This window comes from Pongo pygmaeus, chromosome 7 (assembly GCF_028885625.2).
Source record: "Pongo pygmaeus isolate AG05252 chromosome 7, NHGRI_mPonPyg2-v2.0_pri, whole genome shotgun sequence".
In the NCBI taxonomy this organism is placed as follows: domain Eukaryota; kingdom Metazoa; phylum Chordata; class Mammalia; order Primates; family Hominidae; genus Pongo; species Pongo pygmaeus.
Window position 1 is genome coordinate 113,936,900 of NC_072380.2, and position 24,660 is coordinate 113,961,559.

General features: G+C 41.7%; 1 protein-coding gene and 1 long non-coding RNA gene across 3 annotated transcripts in view; one reads left to right on the top strand and one right to left on the bottom strand.

Annotated features, from left to right (window-relative positions):
- Positions 1 to 927, bottom strand: part of LOC134740026 (uncharacterized) — an 80,700-nt gene extending 79,773 nt beyond the window's left edge. The window contains exon 1 of one of the 2 annotated variants that reach the window (XR_010127266.1): positions 709 to 927. This is a non-coding gene — a long non-coding RNA (uncharacterized LOC134740026). The remainder of the gene's footprint in view (positions 1 to 708) is intronic. The other variant, XR_010127265.1, reaches the window with a different exon arrangement.
- Positions 698 to 24,660, top strand: part of GRHL2 (grainyhead like transcription factor 2) — a 183,207-nt gene continuing 159,244 nt past the window's right edge. The window contains exon 1 of the mRNA XM_054499136.2: positions 698 to 1,048. Within this exon, the coding sequence (XP_054355111.1) occupies positions 1,029 to 1,048 (20 nt within the window). The 5' untranslated portion in view covers positions 698 to 1,028. The remainder of the gene's footprint in view (positions 1,049 to 24,660) is intronic.

The window sequence follows — 24,660 nt, forward strand, 5'->3', positions numbered from 1 at the left end:
GTGTCCATTCAACCAAATCTCCTCACTCCATCAAAACCACGCCACTCCCCACCTGCCCAGCTCTTAAAAGGATGCTCACCTGTTTGAAAATCTGTAATATATCTGATGTCTTTTACACGGCAGGACACGAAAAGTGTTTGTTGTGGATAAGAGTGTTAAAAATTCAATTACGCAACAGACCAAACTTTGTGCTTCTTTCCCCCTCTCAGCACAAAGTAACTTTAGTCCCGTCCTCTTCTGCCACTGTCAAACAGCCCTGTTACTGTGGGCATTAAATGCCTTGTGGCGTACTGCGCATTTGATTCTGGTTGACTTGGGATACCTGAGCTCGGCTCTCATTAGCTCTTCCGCTCGACCCACAATCCCTAGTGTTTGCAGGTGTTGCATTCCCCCAACCCCTTTCTTCGCTTCAACCAGTAGCCTCCACCTTCCCATCCCTGCCTTGGAGAAGGAGGAAAACGCAGCTTGAGATCTACTCGAAGAACTGACCCTCAGCTCTCACAGGCTGCCGCCGAGCTGCAAGCATGCCGCCGCTCCACTCAGGTAAACTTCGGAGTGAGTTACCTGCACTTGGAGAAGGGCCTTACCTGAGCGCGCCTCTGCCAATGGCAGCTCACCTGAGTGAGCTCCCCAGCCAATCATCGCGCAGCTCGTCCCTCGGGCTTGTACCCTTTAGTGAAAGAATTCAGCTCCTTGCGAGAAAGTTACCTGTGGCCGCCCAAGTCCGCCACTTTCTGCTCTGTGTCTGCCCATTGCCACGATCCAGGAGGACTCCGCGCCGCCCGGCCGCCTCCGAGCTCGGGCCCCATGTGAGGGGCCCCCCCTTATCCCACCTTTCCGGCTAGGTGAGGGCGCGAGCGGGCGAGCGAGCGAGAGTGGTGAGGGGGGACGGAAAAGCAGAATTACCTGTAGCTCTTGTTCTGCCATCTCGGGCGCTCTCACACACCTTCACCTGCACAGACTTGAAAGTCCAGTTTCACCAGAGGCTGAGGCTCCAGGAAAAGGGGAGCAAGTTCATTGGATCAAACATGTCACAAGAGTCGGACAAGTAAGTGGATCACACGCGCCGGCTGCTGCTACTACTACCACTTTGGGCTGATGGCAACTGGTTTGTTATGTTTTTGTTTTTAAGTTGCTATTGTTGGTATTTTTCTTTCTTTTTTCTTTTTCTTTTTGTTGGATCCAGACTTTTCCGCATTATGTTTCTACCCTGATTAAGGGGAGAAACCCTCCAACAATGTGAATGTTTAATATCCCCTTTGGGCCTTGATAGTAAAAGTGGGTTTTCCTTTTCCTTCCTCCCTTAGGAATGGTCTCAGCTCCCGCTCCCGGATGAATACTTGGATATTGCCAGAGGTTTTGGTAGATGGGCGCGGGAGTCCTGCTCTTCCCCCTCTGCTTTAGCTGCTCTCACCGATCTGGCGTTTAGGGCCATTTGGAAGCTCAGCTGAGTTCCTTCGATTTGTCCAAAGGGCCTACTGGAAAAGTGGGGCTTGGCCGCTTTTGTGTGACCGCAACAAAGAGCTTTTATATGAGGCAGAAACGGCCATCTTCTCGCACCGGGCAGGAGGGTGGGCGTGAGTGCGCGCCCGCGTGTGGCCCCGATGGGAGGCGAGGCGCTGGGAGGCCGGGGTGCGCTGGGGCGGCCGGCGCCATCCCCCACTCCCTCGACATCCCGCCTCCCTCCCCCCCTCCCCCGCCTCCCTCCCCCGGGTCCGCCCCCGCATTGTTTGGCCACCTTCCTCAGGTGCCCAGGGGAAAGGACGGTTCGCAAACTGGGGGAACTCATGTGAGGCCTCGAGTTAGGGCCTCGGCGGGGCGCGAAGGGGCGCCTGCCACTGAGCGATTCACCCGCGCCCCGACGGCGTCTGCACGCCCCTCGAGCTCGCGGTCCTCCACGCAGTTGGCCGCCACCTCGGACGCGGCAGGCGGGACTGCGTGGGGCGCGCCGAGCCTTTTCGGGGTGCTCTCGCCGTCAAGGCCGAGGGCTCGGGGCGGCGGGAACGCTGGGCTCGCGTCCTTCCCGTCCCGGACAGGCACTCCAGACGCGCCGGGGAGCCACAGCCTGCGCGGCCGGAGCCGCCCGCGGGTCACTGGGCCCGGTCCGGCCGCGTCCTGACGGCCTCCCCGCGGGCCGGCCCCCGCCCTCGGAAGGCTTTGTGCGAGCCGGGGGAGGTGGGGCCTGGGCGGGCGCGGGAGGGAGCCGGAGGTGGGTCCCGCGGCCTTTCTCGGGATTCGGCGGGGACACTCCCTTCCCCCTCCTCTCGGGCGCGTCCGGGTCTGGGAACTGGCTGCGTCCTATTGGAAGTGCGCGGGGCCGCCCTTTACTTTGCCGTGGCGTTGTGGCCACCCCGAGGGGACTTCCTGAAGGTGTCTCGCCGGAGAGGGCCGGTGCCCCAAGGCCGCGGGCCGCTGGGCCTGTCATGGAGAAGTGGCGGGGACCCGTCCCAAGTTGAGGGACCACGAGGGAGGAGTGGGAAGGCCCTGCGGACCTGTTCTGGGGTGGAGGGGAAGGACTAGCCTCAACATAAAGCCGCTGGTAGGTTAGGCGAACCTAAGAAAATGCGCTGTCATACTTAAAAAGCAAAAAACTGCCAGATAGTTGTACCCCGTTAGCCACCGATGAGGAATTAACCGAGTACAGCATACCGGAGGGGAAGAACTAGCGTTACCAACACGGGAGAGGGTCGGAGGCAGGGTAGGAAGAGGAAAGTGTGTGGTTGTCTGAGAACACCCCCAGCTCCTCCCCATATCTCTCTAGTCTTTAAGGAAACACGACTCGAGTTTGAAATTTTCAGTAGCCAAATCCGGAGGCGACAGCAAGTTTTTGGGGTTTGTTTTGATCCTTGCCTGCGTCAAAGATGATTGCAAATCTAGTTTAATTAATCGCGCAATTAACATTTAGTTTGCTTAGTCTTGTGATACAACAGAACTCGAATTCAGAATGAAAACGGGTCGGTCTTTATTTTCACCAGTTATACTTAGCAGCAATAAGAACAATGTGTTTACCATCAGAAATAAGTACTGAGCGCCTGCAATCTGGTTTCACCACACGCATCACCTAGTTTTTACGGGTGATAAGTATCTGGGATTACATATGCTTGCATTTAATGAACGTTGCTTTTATCTAGTGGTTTCCAAGACGAAATTTTGTATCCTAGGAAAAGTAATCGTTACAATGGTGCAAAGAGACAATTCGACTGGTTTATTTCTCTCTCATTGGGCTGTTGAAAATGCTTTAAGTCAATACATGACTTCTGGATCATTTTTGCGAATTCTAGCCTAGTTTTCTTAATATTAATATTCTAAGGGAGCCCCGGCAGGGGTGGGTCTGAAGCTTATGCAACTATGTGTGTGACATGGGGTGGGGACTGTAAGTAAACGGGCCCCTGGGTACACCGTGGGGCTTCCTTCTTGAGCAAGTGAGAGGCTTCATCAGCCTCATGGAAAATCCGCCTTACGAGGCCTGCCTGTAGTTTCTGGAAATAACATGAACGAACACACACTGGATGTTCTTTCATAATCCCATTGAGATTTAGGCAATCTTTGGGATTGCACAGGAAGATATTTCTGGTTAACAAGTCTGGACTGAAGTAGCATCGTCTTTTTTATGGTGTGGACTTTTCAGATTGAAACGTTCTGCTTTTGATGTTCTGCAGTGTTGATGCTATCGCCAATTAAAACAAAGTATTTTTAGGACATTTTGTCTTTGTACATATTTTAAAATTCTCTACTCCATCTTAAATTTTATGAAGATTTAAGATCTTTGTCAGCAAGCATGTGTACAAGTGAAGCAATGCTAGATTAAGAAACTCTTATTTTACTGCCAAAATGTATAAAATATATTCAGAGAACGTGTAGGTACTACGTGATTTGATACTCACAGGTGTTTTTCATTAGGTAAGTGTATTTTCTGGTTACCTACTATTTGTAACACATTCAGATAGGCATAATAGAGGCATGCGAAGATGGATAAGATGAGCTCTGTTCTCAGGGGGCTTACACTGTAGTGGAAAGCAACTCATGGACAGACATACTTCTAATAAACACAATGCCTAATAGTTACAAAAAATACAATAGTTACAAAAATGTTTTTAAAAATACAATACAGGGGCCAGGTGCGGTGGCTCACACCTGTAATCCCAGCACTTTGGCAGGCCAAGGCAGGTGGATTACGAGGTCAGGAGTTCATGACCAGCCTGATCAACATAGTGAAACCCTGTCTCTACTAAAAATACAAAAAATTAGCTGGGTGTGGTGGCGGGTGCCTGTAATCTCAGCTACTTGGGAGGCTGAGGCAGAGAATCCCTTGAACCTGGGAGGCGGAGGTTGCAGTGAACTGAGATCGCGCCACTGCACTCCAGCCTGGGTGACAGTGCGAGACTCCATCTAAAAAACAAAACAAAAAAAAATACAGGTCATGATAAGCTGCCTCTCCCTACTCATCGCATTTTTATTTATGATAATTTCAGTCATTTTGTGTGTTTTTTGTTAAGGAGTCCTGCTATTATTCAGAAAATGGCTGAAGTTATAGGTATCTCATGTGGATAACCTTTCAAGTAATGGGATGACTCTACATTTTAATTAAACTCTGTAGTCTTTAGTTTTATAAATGCATATGCTTGTTTACATTTGGCTATGCAAAATTTCTTTTAAGGTTAGAAACGTCAAGAATTTATCATATCTTTTTCAAACCAATACCTATACCCATTCACTTTTTGAATGAATATGCCTTGAATGCCACTATATACTTGGCATTGAGATTCACTGGTGAATAGAACCTAGTCCCTGCCTGCATGGTGCTTACTGTGTGTGTGTTGGGGGTGGGGGGGAAGGGGCAGGGTTGTTGACAGCAAATCAACAAAAAAGTAAACATATATTTAATTAGATGATAAGTGCTATGAAGGAAAGCAAAACCAGCTGGAGGGATTGAGAATAATGGGGAGGTCTTTTGTATAGGGTGATCATGGACAGCTTCTCCAATGAGGTGAGCTTTGAGTGGAGGCCTGAGTGAAGTGAGGGATGAAGCCCTAAGATACCTGGGGTAAGAGTGTTACAGGCAGGTGGAAGAGCAAGTGCCAGGGCCCTGGGGTGAGAGTGTGGTTAGCACGGTCTAGGACCAGAAAGGAGCTCTGTGTAGGTGAATCAGTGTCAGAGATAGTAGCATCATCAAATAAATTAACATGATCTGTTCTCTACTTACTAATCTGGACAGTTGCATACTCAAAACAGTCAAAATTATTCTTGTAAGTGGTCTTGGTAATCAAGAAATAGTAACACCCAAAGAGTAAATGATGAACCAGCTAATACCATCAGACTTGTTTCTTTCCCTGAGTATCACCAGTTTAATGGTGAGGGGTCCAGAGTTCTGTTCTCTACAATGGATTAAATCGTGTACACTCTTTGATTCAGAGATGAATAAATGCACACATTCTGGAGGATCCCTGGGGATTCAAACTAAAGAAGAGAGACAAAGTACAGATAGTGTTTGCTCACACACGCCCACCTCCCTAAAACTTGTAGTGTAACCTACTGCCTTCAGCTACCATCTCCACTCCTTAACATTAGGCTTGTGCAAGGTAAAATTTGCCCTTGCTGCCTTCCTCTTGCTCTTGTTCAGTTTCTATAAACTATATCCATCAGAAAACATGGACTTGTCCACTGTGTCTGGAGAAACACTGCATAGCATGTGCTTTAGTGAGTTTCCCATTTTCAATGAAGTAAACTGACATACAGGCAAAGTTAACTGAAAAACAAGTTGAAGATGATGCACATGCTTAAAAATAGGAATCTCCACAGGAATTTCTAAAATCATTGCATCTCAAACTCACCTGAGTTTAAAACATATAAAATATCATCTGAGGCACCCGGGGTCCCAACCCAGCAGTGTTGAATCAGATTCCCCAAGAGAGAGCACAGGGAATCTGCATCTAAACAATGTTCCAGGCATTATAATTGCCTTAAATAGGGCAACACTGCTTCAAATTAAACTTAATGTTAGTTTACATAATAGATGCAATTTATATGCAGCTTTTCAGGTGCATATCCAATGTGTAAGTGAAAGAAATCTGTGGACTTTTACTTTATGCTACCTTGGATGAGCAGCTTCAGATATGATTTTAACATGGATATAAGACTTCTTAGGCCTGCCCTAGATGTTGTTTGCTTTCATTGTTTTGCTGAACTGCTGCTTCTTTAAGAAAGGGGTCTTTTTGAAGGGGAATATGTTTCCAGAGCTGCAAAAGAACTGATTTGAAGTGATGTCACCCACATGGGCCTGCATCAGGCTTGCCAAAGCTCTAGCTAGGGTTTCTGGCTGAATCCCACTCATGTGCGAGCTGGTGTTCAATTTTTATTTATTTATATTTTTATTTATTTATTTATTTTTGAGACAGAGTCTTGCTCTGTTGCCCAGGCTGGTGTGCACTGGCACAATCTTGGCTCACTGCAACCTCTGCCTCCCAAGTTCAAGAGATTCTCCTGCCTCAGCCTCCCCAGTAGCTGGGATTACAGGTGTGTGCCACCACACTCGGCTAACTTTTTGTATTTTTAATAGAGATGGGGTTTCATCATGTTGGCCAGGCTGGTCTCAAACTCCTGACCTCAAGTGATCCACCCACCTTAGCTTCCCAAAGTGCTGGGATTACAGGCATGAGCCGCCATGCTTGGTGTTCACTTTTTTGAGGACTATTGTTTCATTGAATTCAGATTCTATTTTGTAGTACAAAGTCAAAGGTAAAGAGCTCTAGTTTGATGTTGGTCTCTGGTGAAATGATTTGATAGGATGATGACTGCAGTTTCATTTCTAAGGCTCATGGTAGCTTGAAGTATTACTCTGATAAGATGGTACTAGATCTTCTGTTGGCCTACAGCGAGGGTCTGTTTTAAACTGACTGCAGAGTCCAGACCATTCAAATGGTCCCAGTGCCACCTGACTTAAGGGAGATTAGGAGTAAGTATTAGAGCAATCAATGAAAAGCTATGTCTAGAAATTTCTACTAGGCTCAGGAAAGTAAAAGGAGAATTTAGAAAAGTAGATGGATAAAGCCGGGCGCGGTGGCTCATGCCTGTAATCCCAGCACTTTGGGAGGCCGAGGTGGGCGGATCATGAGGTCAGGAGATCGAGACCATCCTGGCTAACACGGTGAAAGCCCGTCTCTACTAAAAATACAAAAAATTAGCCAGGCATGGTGGCGGGCGCCTGTAGTCCCAGCTACTTGGGAGGCTGAGGTGGGAGAATGGCGTGAATCCAGAAGGCAGAGCTTGCAGTGAGCTCTGTGCTCCAGCCTGGGAGATAGCAAGACTCCGTCTCAAAAAAAAAAAAAAAAAAAAAAAAAAAAAGAAAAAAAGAAAAGTACTTGGATAAATCAAACATACATAGAAGCATTTAAAAAACATTAACAGTACCCAATCACCTCAAGAAGTGTTTGTTTCAAATGTATAGAAAATTCAAATAAGATTTTTTGGATGTTAGGTTGTTAAATTTACTTTTTAAAAAGTCTTAGATAATTCAGGCAACTGCCTTTGTTCCTCTTTATGGCTTTGGTCTAACTGTAGACATACATTTCTGGTTAAAAAATTAACTATGGTTACATAGTATTTTTCCCCTTCCTTACTTCCTCCCTCATTTAAACTAACATTTTCTTCTTGTTCCCTCCTTCCCTTCTTTCCTTCCTTGGTTTGTCTCCCTAATGTCACTTTCCTGTTTTTTTTCCCTCCCATATTACTTGGTGAGAACTGACAGCTGCACAGCTTCTGCGCATAGAGATAACTGTGAGTCTGATTTTAGGTGCTGCTATAGTTAGTGAACTTTGCTGCATTCTTTCAGTATTTACAGCATCAGCAGCCCATCCTTGTTACCTGGGCCAAGAGGTAAGATCATTGCAGCAGATGATGTCAACTAGGTTTAACCTTGGAAAAATTTAAAGTTATTTTTAGTATAAGAAAAGCCTTACCCTAAGTTAATTAGAGTTCTCACTCATGATCCCTGGCATTCACTAGGGTACTGATACTCTCTTCCTTTTCAAGAGGTTTTCAATGACTCTTGTTCAATTATAAAAACTAGGCCTGGCCGGGCGAGGTGGCTCATGCCTGTAATCCCAGCACTTTGGGAGGCCGAGGCAGGCAGATCACGAGGTCAGGAGTTCGATACCCGTCTGGCCAATATGGTGAAACCCCGTCTTTAGTAATAACACAAAAATTAGCCAGGCATGGTGGCACACGCCTGTACTCCTAGCTACTCGGGAGGCTGAGGCAGGAGAATCGCTTGAACACAGGAGGTGGAGGTTGCAGTGAACCAAGATCGCACCAGTGCACTCCAGCCTGGGCAACAGAGTGAGACTCTGTCTCAGAAAAAAACCAACCAACCAACCAAACAAAAAATAAAAACAAACAAACAAACAAACAAACAAAAAACAACAACAAAAAAAACTAGGCCTAACCTGATAAAGGGTAGTGATTGGTTTGGCAAACTTGTCCAGGGAAAATTCCTTAATGAGCAGCAACAGGCTGGATAGGAATTTTTGCTTTGGCCCAGGAGGACTGGTGGGTTGCTTAGTAACAACAACAGGTACCTGGGAGTCCCTCAGATAGCTTCACTGGTCTTCAGATTTAGGCCTCCAGATTTCAGATTCACCCTACCATCTACCTGCCTGCATAGTTTCTTCCTTTGGATGAATTCAGGCTCTTCAGATCAGTTTTGTTTATTTTTCCATTACCAGGAGAGTACATTTTATGTTGTAAGTTTCTTATAATGGTAAATGGTAAACTGGATTATAATAGGTAATAATGAAAGTGTATTTTTTTTTTTTTTTGAGTTGGAGTTTTGTTCTTGTTGCCCAGGCTGGAGTAAAGTGGCACGATCTCGGCTCACTGCAACCTCCGCCTCCTGGGTTCAAGCAGTTCTCCTACCTTAGCCTCCTGAGTAGCTGGGACTATAGATGTGCGCCACTACACCCGGCTAATTTTTTGGTATTTTTAGTAGAGACAGAGTTTCGCCATTTTGGCCAGTCTTGTCTCGAACTCCTGACCTCAGATGATCCATTCACCTTGGCCTCCCAAAGTGCTAGGATTACAGGCATGAGCCACCATGCCCGACTGAAAGTGTTTTTTATGCTCTAAGTTTCTTAATGGTAAATGGTAAAAAAAGTACTGGATTATAATGGGTTAAGTGGGATAGAAATAAGAAAGCATTCGTTTGGGGATCTCTACCTCCCATCCCCAATTATACTGGGAAAAGAGAAGTGTTTCAGCTTCGTGAGTTTTGGTGAGCAGTAGTAATATTATTTGTAAAAAGAGCACCTTTTGATTTGCCACATACAATACTACTCAAATAACACATTTTAAGAATTCTTATAGGAAGTGCTAGAAAAGCTGGTGCATTTCAGGGGATTTCAATGTATATTTTGAAAATAAGTCAGGGTTCTGGAGGTTGTTCATGCATTTGAATGGGCGTTCAGTGGAAAGCAATCAATGCCTGTGGTAGATGAAGTACCTTATTTTACTTTGTAATGAACATGGCAATGAACTTTGTGGGGAGCACTTCACTTTCACTCCCAAGGAAATGCTTCCTTTACAAGTGTGAATGCAGATACCCACCGGAACAGAAACGGAAAGCAAGAATTTCTTGTGGCTTCTCTTTATTTTGGCGCAAGCCTTTCATCTGAACTCTGAATATACAAATATAACTAACCCTGAGAGCCAGAGTCCCTTCCTTTTTAAGGCCCATGAATTTAGATCAGGGTTTTAGGAGACAAGGAAAGGCTGAAGTGAAGGAAGAGGAGTGGAGAAAGGAAAGGACGAGAGGGAACAGGAAGAAACTGCTTAACTACTGTTAAGTTGCCAGTGTTTTCTCAGTGGAGTGTGAGCGGCCAGCAGGGGCTGCTGCCGGGGCCTAGGGTATGAAAGCATGTGGCTGTTTGGCCTCCTAGATAATTGGTTTTGGTTTTAATTTGCAATCTAGAATTCTAGAGCTAGAAAGAGCCTTAGGGATCATCCAAATGCATCGTAGAGCATGTGAGTGAGCAAGTATAGATTTTGATCTAAAAGCCTGGTTTGAGAAGAAATGTAAGAAGAAATCTTACATTTTTTCTTCTGTGTTTCGTTTTGGGATTCTAAGTATAAATTGAAAATTTGGAGTTTTGATTAGTTTGAAAAAACATGCTTTTTTTTTTTTTTTTTTAGAAAGATTGAGAGCAAGATAAGCACTGCATGTTTACTTCTTAAACCATGAACATGAGTCTGTGAAATACCTGGTTAAGATTCTGATACCATTACTGGGGAGTTAAAATTGACTTTTCTTCCCACACTCACCCCAAATCATTGTTTTTGGTTCTCAGTTCAGTGAGCCCCATAAAATAACTGCCTTCTGTACTTCTTGGATCTAACTTTTCAAAGAAATAAGGAACAAAGGTAGCTTTTGCCTCTTTCCTGCATTGCCAATAAGATAATTAACATAAGATCAGAAGATTCTTCTTTCATTATTTTTCATCTGTAAAATGGAGTTGAACTAAACGATCTCCATGAATAATTACCTGCTCCAATATTCTGTGTCTCATTTTCTCCCTCCAGAGGGGTCTGGGCTGGTGGCGGCTCACAGCAGGGGCCATGAACATTAGCAAGACAGGAGGTTACAGGCACAGTGGGACCTGCTTCTGCTCCCAAGCCCCCTCACCTCCTTTACCAAAATCAACGGTGGTCTGATTCAGATGACAGACTTTTGGAAGGCAGGAGGAATTCAGAGGATCACATGGAATTCAGAAGGGCAGCAAGGCGGTGAAATCAATGGTTTAACTAGTGGACTCCTGCACAGCCTTACTGGGATGGTAGAAAAGTGGTACAAGAAAATCAGATAAAGTGGGCTGGCAGGGACGCTGAGAACTTCTTCCCAGAGACAGCCCAGGAAGTGTTCATTCTGGCAGGCTCATGGAGTGAGAGTGAGGCAATATCAGAATGAATGGAACATTGACTAAAATTTAGTAAGCTGAAAACCTTAAGTAGGTGAAAGGGATGACCTCCTCCTCCTCCTTCTCCTCTTCCTTCTTCTATTCTTTCTCCTCTTCCTCCTCTTCCTTTTCCTCATCCTCTTTCTTCTCCTTCTCCTCCTCTTCTCCCTCCCCTTCTCCATCTTTTTTTTTTCTTTCTCCCCCTTCTCCCTTTCCCTATTACTCCTTTTAATAAAATGTAATTCACAGACACCCACTGTCAAAAAATATTGCCAAGTGAATAGTTTAGTAAATGTTCAGAAGAGATTTCAAATAATATAAGGATAAGAATAGCAGCCACAGTTTCACTTCAAGGATAAGGTAATATATTATTTCACTTCAGGGCACACAATGATCATTTATTTAAGTCAGGAATAAAATCTCCTCTGGTATCCTACTGTGTTATAGAATTTAAAAGTCTCTGAAGTCGAGTTTTTCTGAAGTCAATAGCCCCTGAAAGGTTCATATGTTGGAGGGAATTTTGATTAGCTCACAGGACATTTATGTTTCCTCTGCAAACTAGGATTTTTAAGTTGCTCTGGAGTCCTGGTGTATACGTTTAAGAATATGTGCATCTTACGTATTTTGGAAAATAATTTTAAAAAGAACAAATACCTCAATAGAAAGGTGATCAAAGAGCATGAGTAGACAATTAGTAAAAGCTGTATGAGTGGCTAATAAAGACAGAAAATAATATTAGCTGTAAGTTGTATTAGTGATAAGAGAATACAGATTAAATAACAGAGATATTCTAAGTTTCTCTGTCAAAGTGGCTAAAATTAACAAAACTGGGTTCGGGTAAAATATATTTCTGGAGTATTATAACTTATCACAAACTTTCTGGAAGGCAGTTTGGCAAAACTGGTTGAAATGGGTCTACCCATTGATAACTAAATTCCAGTTTCAGGGATTTGTCTTAAAGACATAACTAAAGATATAAAGTGCCACATGATTTTTAAAAGTGAAAAATCAGTGTAACCCTAAAAGCCTGGCTATAAAGGGTTGGTTTAGTAAATCATGGTTTAGTGAGATGATGGGACACTATGCAAGCATTACACATCACATTAATGAAAAAATCCTTAATGATAAGAGAAAATGTTCATGATGTATTATATCAGAATGTTTATAGGCATAAAAAGATGAAGAATAAAGAATTCAGAAAAAACACAAAAAGTTAACAGTGGTTTGCTCTCTTAAGGATAAAATAAAGGTATTTTTTGTCTGTTAGTGTTTCTCTGTGTTTTCCTACTGTGCTGATGTGAGCTTGCACTGCTTTTGTAATTCAGGATAAATTTTATTTATGCATTTATGTATTTATGTATATATTTATTTAAAAAATTTAAAGGTTGTATATAAAAATAGTTATTAAGTGGAGACACTTAAGAATAATACACACTTCTCTAAATAAAACAGAAAAGCCTACTTGCTGCTTGCTTGCTGCAGGTAGAATTGACCCGATCCCCTGCGGAAGTCCCTGCCCTCTCCTCTCTGTCCCAGGAATGCCACGCTGCCCTTCACGTAGGCATGCTGCCTGTCGGTTCTGTGCTATTCCTCAGTGACCTGTAGATTCATTATCTGTGTCTCCACAACCTTGTCCTTTTGGATTTGCATATGTGTTAAGTCCAATTATTAAATCCAGTGATTTTTCAAAATAGCAAAAGTAGGTGTAGGAGTTTCCAACATGTGTATAATGTGAAGCTGAGGAATGACTAAGAATGAAAGAAACTCCATTTGTTCCACTCAGTGGGCTGCATGTGCCTATGGAGTTTCACTTGAAGCAAACTCTCTCGAGGCAGACCTGCAGGCCTCACCACCTCAGACCCTGCCTGAATGTTCATGGGAGAGACTTGGTGTTGGGCCCAGTTTTGAGCTCTTTTGGAGGGACAGGGAGAGCCTGGAATATTACTTCCTTTAAAAACAAAAGGTAGTTGTAGGCAAGGTCGGGTTTTTTTTTGTATTTTCTAGAATAAAAATTTATTTTTTTTTTAGAGTATAGACTTTCTTCTCCCTGGAGGGCCACACAGTGACTCATCTGACTGCTTCTGCAAGCTGGTGCATAGATCATGCCAGACCAGCTTGGGTCTGTTAGTTAAGCTGCAGGAGATTGCATCATAGGATTTACTGCAGGCGTCTTTAATGGAAGTGTTGTCGCCAACGTGAACTTCTTTGCTTATCAACCTATCCAAGAAGCATCCACAGCAGGGAACAAAAAGTACCTGATGGGAACTTGCTGGGGAAACTGGCCTCCCAGAGTCACTGAAGTTGCCAACATTGCATTAGGAAAAAAAAAAAAAAAAGAGGAGGCTAAAAATACAACAACAAAAAAAGGTGGAAATGAACTTTTGTAAAATGTGAGCAAAACCAAAGCAATCTTCGGCTGCAGAATCAACGCAGAGGTGGTGAAACAGGAACTAGTAGGTATACATTTTGGCTGTGTGCTCAAAAGTGAATTTGCAATTGTCCCCTCTCTCCCACTCCCAACTGGCCCTCCCCTCCCCCATCCTTTCCTTCATATTGTATAGAAATTCTTCAAACCTCAAATACTATATCTAATATTTTCAAAAAATCATGATCTTCTTTGGATGTTAAAAGTCTAAATGGGCTGGGTGTGGTGGCTCATGCCTATAATCCCAGCACTTAGGGAGGCCGAGGCGGGTGGATCACCTGAGGTCAGGAGTTTGAGACAAGCCTGACCAACATGGAGAAACCTCGTCTCTATTAAAATACAAAATTAGCCAGGTGTGGTGGTACATGCCTATAATCCCAGCTACTCGGGAGGCTGAGTCAGGAGAATTGCTTGAACCTGGGAGGCAGAGGTTGCAGTGAGCCAAGATTGCACCACTGTACTCCAGCCTGGGCAACAAGAGTGAAACTCTGTCTCAAAAAAAAAAAAAAAAAAAAAAAAAAAAAAAAGTGTAAATAAAGGCACCTATCCTTACGGGGCTTGTGGGAGGGTTGAGGGAAGGACTACAGTCTCCTTTTATCTTGTGTTTATCTTTAGTTTTAGCAAACATTCTATAAGGTATGTTTTGTATCACATTCAGCCACATGAAAAACACAGATTTGCATTTTGATTTTGTTCACAAAATTTGGGACACAAGTCGTTTATCACTTTTAACCTCCTGAAGTTGAACTGGGGCAGCAGTAGTATCGTTATGCTTGTTAGCCTTCATAATCCTTCCTAAGCAATAAAATACCTATGTGGTCAAATCCCAGGACACATTGAATTACAAGCTCCAAGTTTTTCCACTGCAGCGTATCCAAGTGTGCTTGGAAAGATGAACAAAATTAAACATGCTATTTAGAGCTTTCAGGGCTAACTAGATTTTGATGTTGTCATTGTAGCAAATATTTCTAGAGTATGGAAGAAGTTGAAAATGTTTTTATGATACAGAGATTTTTATTGTACTGCATATTTAATGAATTATTTTATAAATTGCTGTTGTGAAGCATTTCTGAATGACCTGCCTTCTAGCTTTCAATGCTATTGCCCAGGCTGACTTTTACTGCAACTGTTTTATGATACAGTTTTGCATTGTATGTGTTTACTTTTTAAAGAAGCATTTCCTGGGAGGTTTCTTTTTCTGGTTATGAAAATAATATATGCTTATGGGGAAAAATTGGAAAATAGAAACAAGTATCTAGAAGAAAAATCACTCATAATTCCAGCACTCTGTTAATACTTTGTCTTTTCTTACAGTTTTGAATATGTGCATGCATAGTATATCAATGTGTTTTTACAAAGAGTGTGCAAATTATGATTCTCTTTTTTACATCATTCATGCCATTCTGCATTTTCCACTTAATACTATACTATTGATACTTTACCAATCCCTTAAGTATTCTCCTACATAGCATTTAAAGGTGAAATCTACCACCTCCTATTTTTAATATTTATGTTGTTTTGACTTTTCAGTGTAATAAATCATGTTTATATGTAAAGGTTTTTATCTCTGGTTATTACTGTAGAATAGATTTCTGGAAGTATAAGAACAAGAGACATAAATATTTTTAGGTCCTTGCTACATAATTTGAAAATGACTCCTAGAAAGATTTTAACAATTTGTGTTCTCCCAACAGTGTTTGAGGGTGTCTTTTTCTCATTGTCTCACCAGTAAATGACAATTGTAATTTGTTTATTTGCGATGCAAAAAAAAAAAAAATTGCAATTTGATAGTTAAAGAAATTGAACATTTTCTCAGATTTTTATTTTGTAATTTGTATTTCCTTTTAGTGAAGCTCTTGCTTTTACCCTGGCTACTACCTATGATTGTGTTATGTTCTGAAGGAGAGAGAACTTGGCTGAGGGGGACTTTGGGGCTGAGATCCAGCTGTGCTCCCCTCTGGCGTCTACCCAAAGCTGTACCTTCCAACATCTGTACAGTTGCACCCTATGGGCTAACAGAGGCCTGTTCTTATTTTTCATTTATTAAAAAATAAATTGAGATACTCGTATTTTTATCATTGACTTGTGAGAGCTCTTTTTGCACCTAAAACTATTAACCCTCTTGTTAAAATCTTGGCTATCATTTCAAGTTGTTACTTTAATTTCAAGATTTAAAAAATGTTCAGAAGTTTAAATTTTTAAATGTCAAATATGTTGGTCTTATGTATGTGTGAGTACTTTCATTCCTTTCACATATGGAAAGCTTGAGATTAATCTTTATGGATTTTACTCATTAAATTTTTTTCTTTTTAGCCTTTTTTTAGTGTTATTTAAAAGATTCTATAAGAGGTAATTTATACTTAAATGTAAAAGTATCAGAAAATAACAATTTTCTACCACTCAGAGATGTTAATACTGTTAACATTTTGAAATCTATATTTTTACTCCCTTTTCTGTGCATGTATATACAATTACACTATGTATGAAAAGATAAGATAGTGATTTATATACTGTTTAGTAACTTATTTTTTAAATTGATACTTATTACAGATAGCTTTCCACGACAATACATATTTTTAATGGCCCAATAGTTTTACATTGGGTAAAAATATCCAAATTAACCATTTCTCCTTTGTTGTATATTTAGATTTTTCCATTTTTTACTACTAAGGTCAATACTTGAATGATTATCCTTTTTTTTTTTTTTTTTTTTTTTTTTTTTAGACAAGAGTCTTACTCTGTCACTTAGGCTGGAGTGCAGTGGTGCAGTCTCAGCTCACCGCAACCTCCGTCTCCTGGGTTCAAGCAATTTTCGTGCCTTAGCCTCTCGAATAGCTGAGATTACAGATGTGTGCCACCATGCCCAGCTAATTTTTGTATTTTCAGCAGGAATATTGGGGTTTTGCTATGTTGGCCAGACTGGTCTCGAACTCCTGGTCTCAAGAGATCCACCTGCCTTGGGCTCCCAAAGTGCTTGTATTACAGGCATAAGCCACCGTGCCCGGCCTTGAATGATTATCCTTATCACTAAATTTTGCACACTTCTTAGTTATTTCTTTGAAATACATTCCAATGAATAGAAATTCCTAATCAAAAGGTATGCATTTTTTGAAGACATTTGGTTCATATTTCCAAATTGCCATCCATATATTTTCTCCTAATTAACACTCCCACCAATGGTGTATCTGAGAGTAGAATTCCACATTCCGTCTCTAACAATGCATATTATGATCCTCTCTTTAGTCTTTGCCAATTTGGTAGATTAAAAATGGTACTTGTTTTGAATTGCATTTCTTTCCATTTACTCAGGTTTTGTTTTTTTTTTTTTAATCACAGGAGAGCTTTATCTTTGTTTGCTTTAAATATATACAGAGTATTTTGAGATCTTGAAAGTGCTTAGGGGTTTGTACAGAGTTCAGCTGTAGAGCATTTACAGTCAGTAAAAAAGAGTTTGTTAGCAGAGTGTGGAGCCATGATCTCTTCTCTCAGTACGTCATTGGGTCTGAGAACAATCCCCAATTCACAGCCCTCATTCCTTTGCCAATGAAAGCAGTGACTCAGATCAGCATTTAAAGTCCCCTGATCAATGACCACAAATTCAAGGTACCTAGTCAAGGGTGAGTTTGGGATGAGTTCAGGATGAATATATCCAAACAACAACAAATGAGTGGCCACCACATAAGCCTATTTGACTATATGATTTATTGAGTGCCTATAGCCAGACACAAACCTGGGCACCGACCTAAATGCGGAGACCCCAAAGATGAGACAGTTAGGTCAAGGTTTAAGATTGTAATTAGAAAAAACATAATTTAGGAAAAAGCAATTGCATATTTACCTTCCATTCTTCAGATAATTAGTTGTGGGAAATGTGGAGGCAGGTCCAGAATGAGACAAGATAGTGTGAGTCTTCAAATTTTGTACTTTATTTCGATTTCAAAGGTCTGCCACTATTTTTCATTTCTCAGGTTTGGTCAGGCTTTCATCCCTCCCGTTTGTTTTCTTTCTTTCTCTTTCTTTTTCTTTCTTTCTTTCTTTCTTTTGTTTCTTTCTTTCTTCCTTCTTCTTTTGTGTGTGTGTGTGTGTGTGTGTGTGTGGTTTTTTTTTTTTTTTTTTTTTTTTGGCCTATTAGTGGTTAAGAAACACTTTGGTTGTTTATCTAAATGGTAGGGCTATTTAAAATGAAGTCACTTTTCAAAGATAAGGCTCCAGGGCTCTGCAATTAAACTTTATATTAAAAACCTTTCCTAGAGCTGCGGATTAAACCATCTGTCACATGCATGTTGCTTATAATGTTAAACGTAACATCTGTGGAAAATGGCAATTTATGGAAGTAATTTGGTACTTTTCTAAACTGAGATACAACATTAAAACATGTAGGGCAATTAAGAATTTGTCTTAAAGTGTTGATGGCATTAGAGACAGCTGCATTAATCAGGAACTCATTATCTGGTCTGTGAATTATTGAGGCTATTTTCTTCAATTTTCCTCTTATGGTTAGCCTTTTAGAGATATATATATATATATTTTTTCCTCTACAAATCTTGCAGAGAGGGCATGAACAGAAAAATTCAGCTTAATTAGTTTGGCTACTGATTAAGGGGAAAACATACTTAATTCTAGTAGAAGGTTAAACTCACTATTTTAAATACATTCTTAAATTATCTAGGATTTCATGTGATCCAAGCTATATCTTCTCCTACTTTTTTTACAAAATGTTCTTGAAGCTGTAAATATAAGAATTGCTTGATTAGGAAGTCAACCACTTGCAAGCAACAAATAATGGTTCTCCTCCATAAAACCTATAAAGCACTTATGTAAATGAAGGGTAATCTTTAAGTAATTGGTTATAGTGCATATTTTTATTTATTTATTTATTTATTTTGAGACAGAGTCTTACTCTGTTGCCTAGAGCAGAGTGCAGTGGTGTGATTTCGGCTCACTGAAGCCTTGACCTCCCAGGCCCAGATGATCTTCCTACCTCAACCTCCTGAGTAGCTGTAGCTGGAACTACAGACTCACACCACCATGCCCAGCTGAATTTTGTATTTTTTGTAGAGATGGGGTTTCACCGTGTTGCCCAGGCTGGTCTCGAACTCCTGGGCTCGAGTGATCTGCCCACCTCTGCTGCCCAAGGTGGTGGGATTACAGGCGTGAGCCACTGCAACTAGCCATATTTTTAACTTTTTGCAAACTAACTCTGTAAGTATTTGTCCATGAGTTTTATGACTTTTTCCGTAAATATTTTAATGTTAGTAGAGCATTATATACTGTGGATTTATCATCAACTTACATTTAGGTTACATGTAGGTTGTTGCTAGAATTTTCACTATTATAAAGTCATAATTCTATAAAAATCCTTAGGCATAAAATCTTTCAAGATTTTTATATTCCTGAATTAAGGGCCAGTGAGCGAACAAAAAAGATTTTTAAATCGTTTCCTGGAATGAATTTCTACAAGTAGAATTTCCTAGCTTAAAATTTACAAATATTAAAAAATATATGTTATTACACAATAACTATCAATTTAGTGAGAAAAAAGATACACTTGCCTTTTATATTTCTCTCCTACCACTTTCAATAGAACTTTAACAATTTCTGTGGATATTCTTCCAGATGTTTTTCTAGGCATTGTACCACACATAAATGCGCATGCATTTGAGAGTTTTAAAATTTTTCACTTGTCGGCTGAGCGTGATGGCTCACAACTGTAATCCCACTACTTTGGGAGGCTGAGGCGGGTGGATTACTTGAGGCCAGGAGTTTGAGGCCAGCCTGCCTGGCCAACATGGCAAAACCCCGTCTGTACTAAAAATACAAAAAAATTAGCCGGGCATAGTGGTGTGTGCCTGTAATCCCAGCCACTCAGGAGGCTGAGGCAAGAGAATCGCTTGAACCTGGGAGGTGGAGGTTGCAGTGAGTGGAGATCGTGCCACTGGACTCCAGCCTGGGCAACAGAGCAAGACTCCATCTCAAAAAAAGAAAATTTTTTTTCACTTGTCTTATTATTTACAAAAATAATTTTATACATGTTGTTTTATGATTTTGATAGTTCCATATCAATAATACAGTCACTTCATTTTTTGGGTTGCATGATATTTCTTTTTTTTTTCTTTTTTTATTATTATTATACTTTAAGTTTTAGGGTACATGTGCACAATGTGCAGGTTAGTTACATATTTATACATGTGCCATGCTGGTGTGCTGCACCCATTAACTCATCATTTAGCATTAGGTATATCTCCTAATGCTATCCCTCCCCCGTCCCCCCACCCCACAACAGTCCCCAGAGTGTGATGTTCCCCTTCCTGTGTCCATGTGTTCTCATTGTTCAATTCCCATCTATGAGTGAGAACAGGGTTGCATGATATTTCATAGAAAGAATATACAAGTGACTAAAGGACAAATTCATAGAAGCGGAACCTTTAGGACAAAGGCTAAGCATATTGAAGCCTTCGATAGATTGCTCTCCAAAAATGCTACTTTAATTTATAATCCAATCAATAATTGTCAAATATGCTTACTGCTGCCTACCATCCCAGCAGTGCATCTTATCAGTCTTTTTCAACCTCCATCTCCTGGGTTCAAGTGATTCCTCAAGCGATGCCTCAGGCTCCTGAGTAGCTGGGACTACAGGCGTGTGCCACCACACCTGGCTAATTTTTGTATTTTTAATAGAGATGGGGTTTTGCCATGTTGGCCAGGCTGGTCTTGAACTCCTGACCTTGGGATCTGCCTGTTGCCTTGGCCTTCCATAGTACTGGGATTATAGGCATGAGCTACTGTGCCCGGCCTCATCTTGTTTTTTTTTTTAATGGCTTCTAGGTTGTATGCCTTGCTTAAGAAGGCTTTCTCTGCTCTAAAATTAAATACAGACAACTTTTCCCCCACGCAAATTTCTCCTAAATTTTATTCTATCATTCTATTTATTTTATTCTTTTATGGTTTCACATTTCCACTAAAAGCTTTGATCCACCTGGAATTTATTCAATGAAGAAATGAGGTGAGGTTTTTACATAACTGTTTTTCTAGATGGCCAAACTATTGTGCCAATGCCATTTATTAAGCAATACATAATATTTCCCTCACTTGTCTGAAATCCAGCCTTTATTATAGATTAAATTCCTTTGTGTATTTAAGACTATTTTTTAACTCTTCAGTGTGTTACATTGATCTATTTATGCCTATGAAGCAACTATTTATTTAAGTTTATGCAATGTTTTAATATCTGGAAATGTTGTGCCATCTAATTAGTCTACTTTAAAAAAATCTCTCTGGTTATTTTGGCTTTTTTTTTTTTTAATGCAAACTGGAATCAGCTTCTGTAGTTCTTAAGAAAACCTGATTTGAGAGTGAGGAGAAGGGAAGGGATTCATTAAACTTTATGAATAACTTTAGTGTAGAGTTGATATCTTATTAACATCATGCATTCCTATAAAAACAAATATGTTTTGCTCTATTTATTTAAATCATCTTTGATGTTCCTCAGTACCATTAAAACATTTTCTTCATTAGAACTTGCACTTTTATTATATTTACTTTTAAAAGTTTATCCAAAAGTACGTTATATTTTTGGTACTATTTTAAGAGGTATCTTTACTTATTAAATATGTTTTATTTTATTTTATTTACATTTTGAGACACAGTGTCACTTTGTCACCCAGGCCCAAGTGCAGTGGCACGATCTCAGCTCACCGCAACCTCCGCCTCCCGGGTTCGAGCAATTCTCTGGCCTCAGCCACCCGAGTAGCTGGGATTACAGGTGTGCACCACGATGCCTGACTAATTTTTGTATTTTTAGTAGGGATGGGGTTTCACCATGTTGCCCAGGCTGTGTTTTGATTTCTTAAATCTTTCTCTTTTATTACGCTGGTCGGGATTGGCAGAGGATGCTTTCAGTATTTCACTGTTCAGCATAATGGTGCCGTTCGTTTCTTGGCTATTGCCTTAGTGCAATCAGACTGCTATAGCAAAGTACTGGGTGGCTTATAAACAACAGAAACTGATGTCTCACCGTTTCGTAGGCTAAAGGTCTGAGATCCGGGTGCCAGCATGGAGGGGCTCTGGTGAAGTCCCTCTTCTTAGCTGGCTAGTTTCCTGGCCTCTCCACCTCTAAATGCCATCACATTAGGGATGGTATTTCAACATATGAATTTTAGGGGTGTACAAACATTCAGTTTATTGCAGCTGTTAATAATTTTTATATTGGGTTTTTTCCTTTGTTTTCTTAATATAGTGATATCAATCAATAAATTTCCTAATTTTTTTTTGAGTAGTTTTGCATTCCTGGGATAAGCCTTACAGGGTGATGTTGTTGTTGTAGTAGTTGTTTAAATAATAGATTCAGTTCATCAATATTTTTCTGAGGATTTTATGTCTGTATTCATCACAATCCCACTACTTGCTGGGGTTGTGGCCTTGGGTAAATTACTTAATTTCTCTTAGTTTCTCATCTATAAAAAGGGAATAATAGTGAGAGATCTTGCCTCCCAGCATTACGGTGAGGTATATAACCCTTAGAACAGTCTGTGAGACATGGTAAACACTCAGTAAATGTTTGTCCTCATTGTTGTTATTGTAACTGACACGGGTCTCCTCTTTCCTGGGTGTGCGTATGTGTCTCTGTGTATGTGGGTGCATGCTATCGTTGTGCTTTTTTTTTTTTTTTTTTTTTGAGATGGAGTTTTGCTCTTGTCGCCTAGGCTGGAGTGCATTGGCTCGATCTCAGCTCACTGCAGCCTCCACCTCCTGGATTCAAATGATTCTCCTGTCTCAGCCTCCCTAGTAGCTGGGATTACAGGCGCCCACCACCACGCCCGGCTAATTTTTGTACTTTTAGTAAAGACAGGGGTTTCACCATGTTGGCCAGGCTGGTCTCGAACTCCTGACCTCAGGCGATCTTCCCACCTTGGCCTCCCAAGGTGCTGGGATTACACACGTGAGCTATCACACCTGGCCATTGTGCATTTTGATATCTGTGTTATACCAGCTGATTTTAATGAGCTGGGAAACTTTCCATGCTTTATTATGCACTGCAACAATTCAAACAATGTTGGAATTATCTATTCCTTGAAGGTTGCTGGGCCCATGAAAGTCCTTGACTAACCTTTCAATGTCTTCTATGCTCCCTTTGTGTATCTACTGAGGCTTTCACACTAAGGCGAAGTTTTAGCATTTATGTTTTACAGGAAGTCATCAGCTTCAGGTCTCCCTTATCTCACTGGGTCTGTCTTCTCACCCTTTCTTCATCAGATTTTACCTCTCCTGCCATTCTCTTTACCCCAGCCCCACTCTTACACACATACACATACATTTACATGCTCATACCCATATGTGCACACACAGAGGACAGTTCAGTGCTTTTATGAAAACGTGGCTAGAAAAACTGGAGCCACAGTACATTAGACTTATACAGTGATTCCTGTGGATAGAACTGGGACCAATAGGTGAAAACAAAGAGATTTTGTCTCAGTTTATGTATGTGTTAGTCCAGATGCTCCAAGAAGCAGACACCATGATGAGGTTAAACATGCGAGGATCTTACTAACGGAATGCACCTGTGAGGGAACGGAGTGGGGGAGCTAAGCAAGGGAAGGAGAGCCCCCAGACTCTGAGGCAAGCCCAGCCCAAGGGCTGGAGAGACCCAGCAGTCTAAGAAAACTTCCTCAAAGCCCTAGGAGTCCTTTATTTTGTGCCATCAGAGGAGTCCTGCATCTGTCATGGAATCTGGGCCAGTACAGCCTCTGGCTGGGAGCAGCCTGTGGGAGGCCTGGCTGCAGCCGGGCCCATGGACAGCTACTCTCCCTGCAGCTGGAGTGCTGCAAGGTGTCTGCTAGTGGCTGCCACAAAGTGAAAGTTTCCTAACAACTTGAGCTTTCTGCCAGTGGAATGAAGAGCTTTTTCAGGTAGTGACTTATTTTTAGAGATGTTTAGGCAGACGAATGTTAGGATGGGGCTGTCTGTGTTTGAGGGAGAAAGTCTCAACCTTTAAGTTCCACTTCCATGCTCACTTTTCTCTCTCCTCCTCTTCTCCTTCCTCCTCTACTCTCTGTCCTTCCCCCTTTCTTCTCTTCCTCCTTGTTCTTTCTTCTTCTCCTTTTTTCTTCTCCCTTTCCTTTCCTTTCTTTCCCTTTCTTTCCTTTCCTTTTCTTCTTTCCTTCCTTTACCCCTTCCTCCCTTCCTTTCCCCCCCTTCATTCTCCTTCCTTCCTTCCTTCCTTCCTCCCTCCCTCCCCTCCGTCCCTCCTTATAGGGATCACTGCAATGAGGTCTTGCAGTAGGAAAGAGAGAATAGACTCAACTCCCTCTCTCTTTCTCTCTCGCTGTCTCTCTGCACACATACACACACACACACACACACACACACACACACATTAATATTATATATGAGGTTGGGGTGTGGCCATCACTTTTCCTACTTCATCAGCTTTTCTTACAAATTTAAAAAATGTCTTATGACGCTTACATTCAGCAGTTTACCATCCTCTTCCCCTCTCCCAGCCTGAGAATGTCCTTCTTCCCAGAGTCCTGTCTCATTGTTGACAAGTTCAGGAACTAGAGGTTTACTTAAGTCACGGATTCTGTCCTTGTTACAATATAGTGAGGAAAAAGAAAATGTAAAATGGGACCAGGAAGCCTATGTCTCTCCTGCCATTTCTGCTCTTTCCACCCTTCAGAGTCTGTTGAAAACCAAGACTTGTTGCATGCTGAGCACTGCATTTTCATGTTTCAATGAGAGTCAGCTTAAGTGTTTTCACATGGAAGCTTTTCTCCCGTGAGGCATGCCCACAGTGCAGAGGTTGGATGGGGGGTAATTTCCAGGATCAAGGAGATAGGGTGTCCAGGAAAACCTGGGGATTGCACCTAAGAGGTAAGCTTGATCTTCCTCTCCCCTTCCTCTCTAGTGAGTTTCCCATTACAAACTCCTCCTGTCTTTTGCCAGCTGACTGGTGTTGGGGCCACTGTAGTCTACCAAAGACAGCTTAAGAATATTGCACTTTACAATAATGTTAATATCAAGCTCTTACATAGTTACCGTACGTAGTGTGTCATAGGCGCCCCTCTAAGCACTGTCCATGGATAACTCAATTCTCGAATCACATCTGTGAGGGTTGATGAGAAAATGGGAGCGCAGGTTGGCTCAGTAGCTTGTCAGAGGTCACAGGGCTGACAGGCAGCAGAGATGGAACTTGAACCCTGTGGTCTGACTCTGTGGTCTATGAATTTAACCTCACGCTTCACTGCCTGTTTCCTGAAAAGGGACCAAATGGGGTTTTGGTCTCCTGCTTCTCAG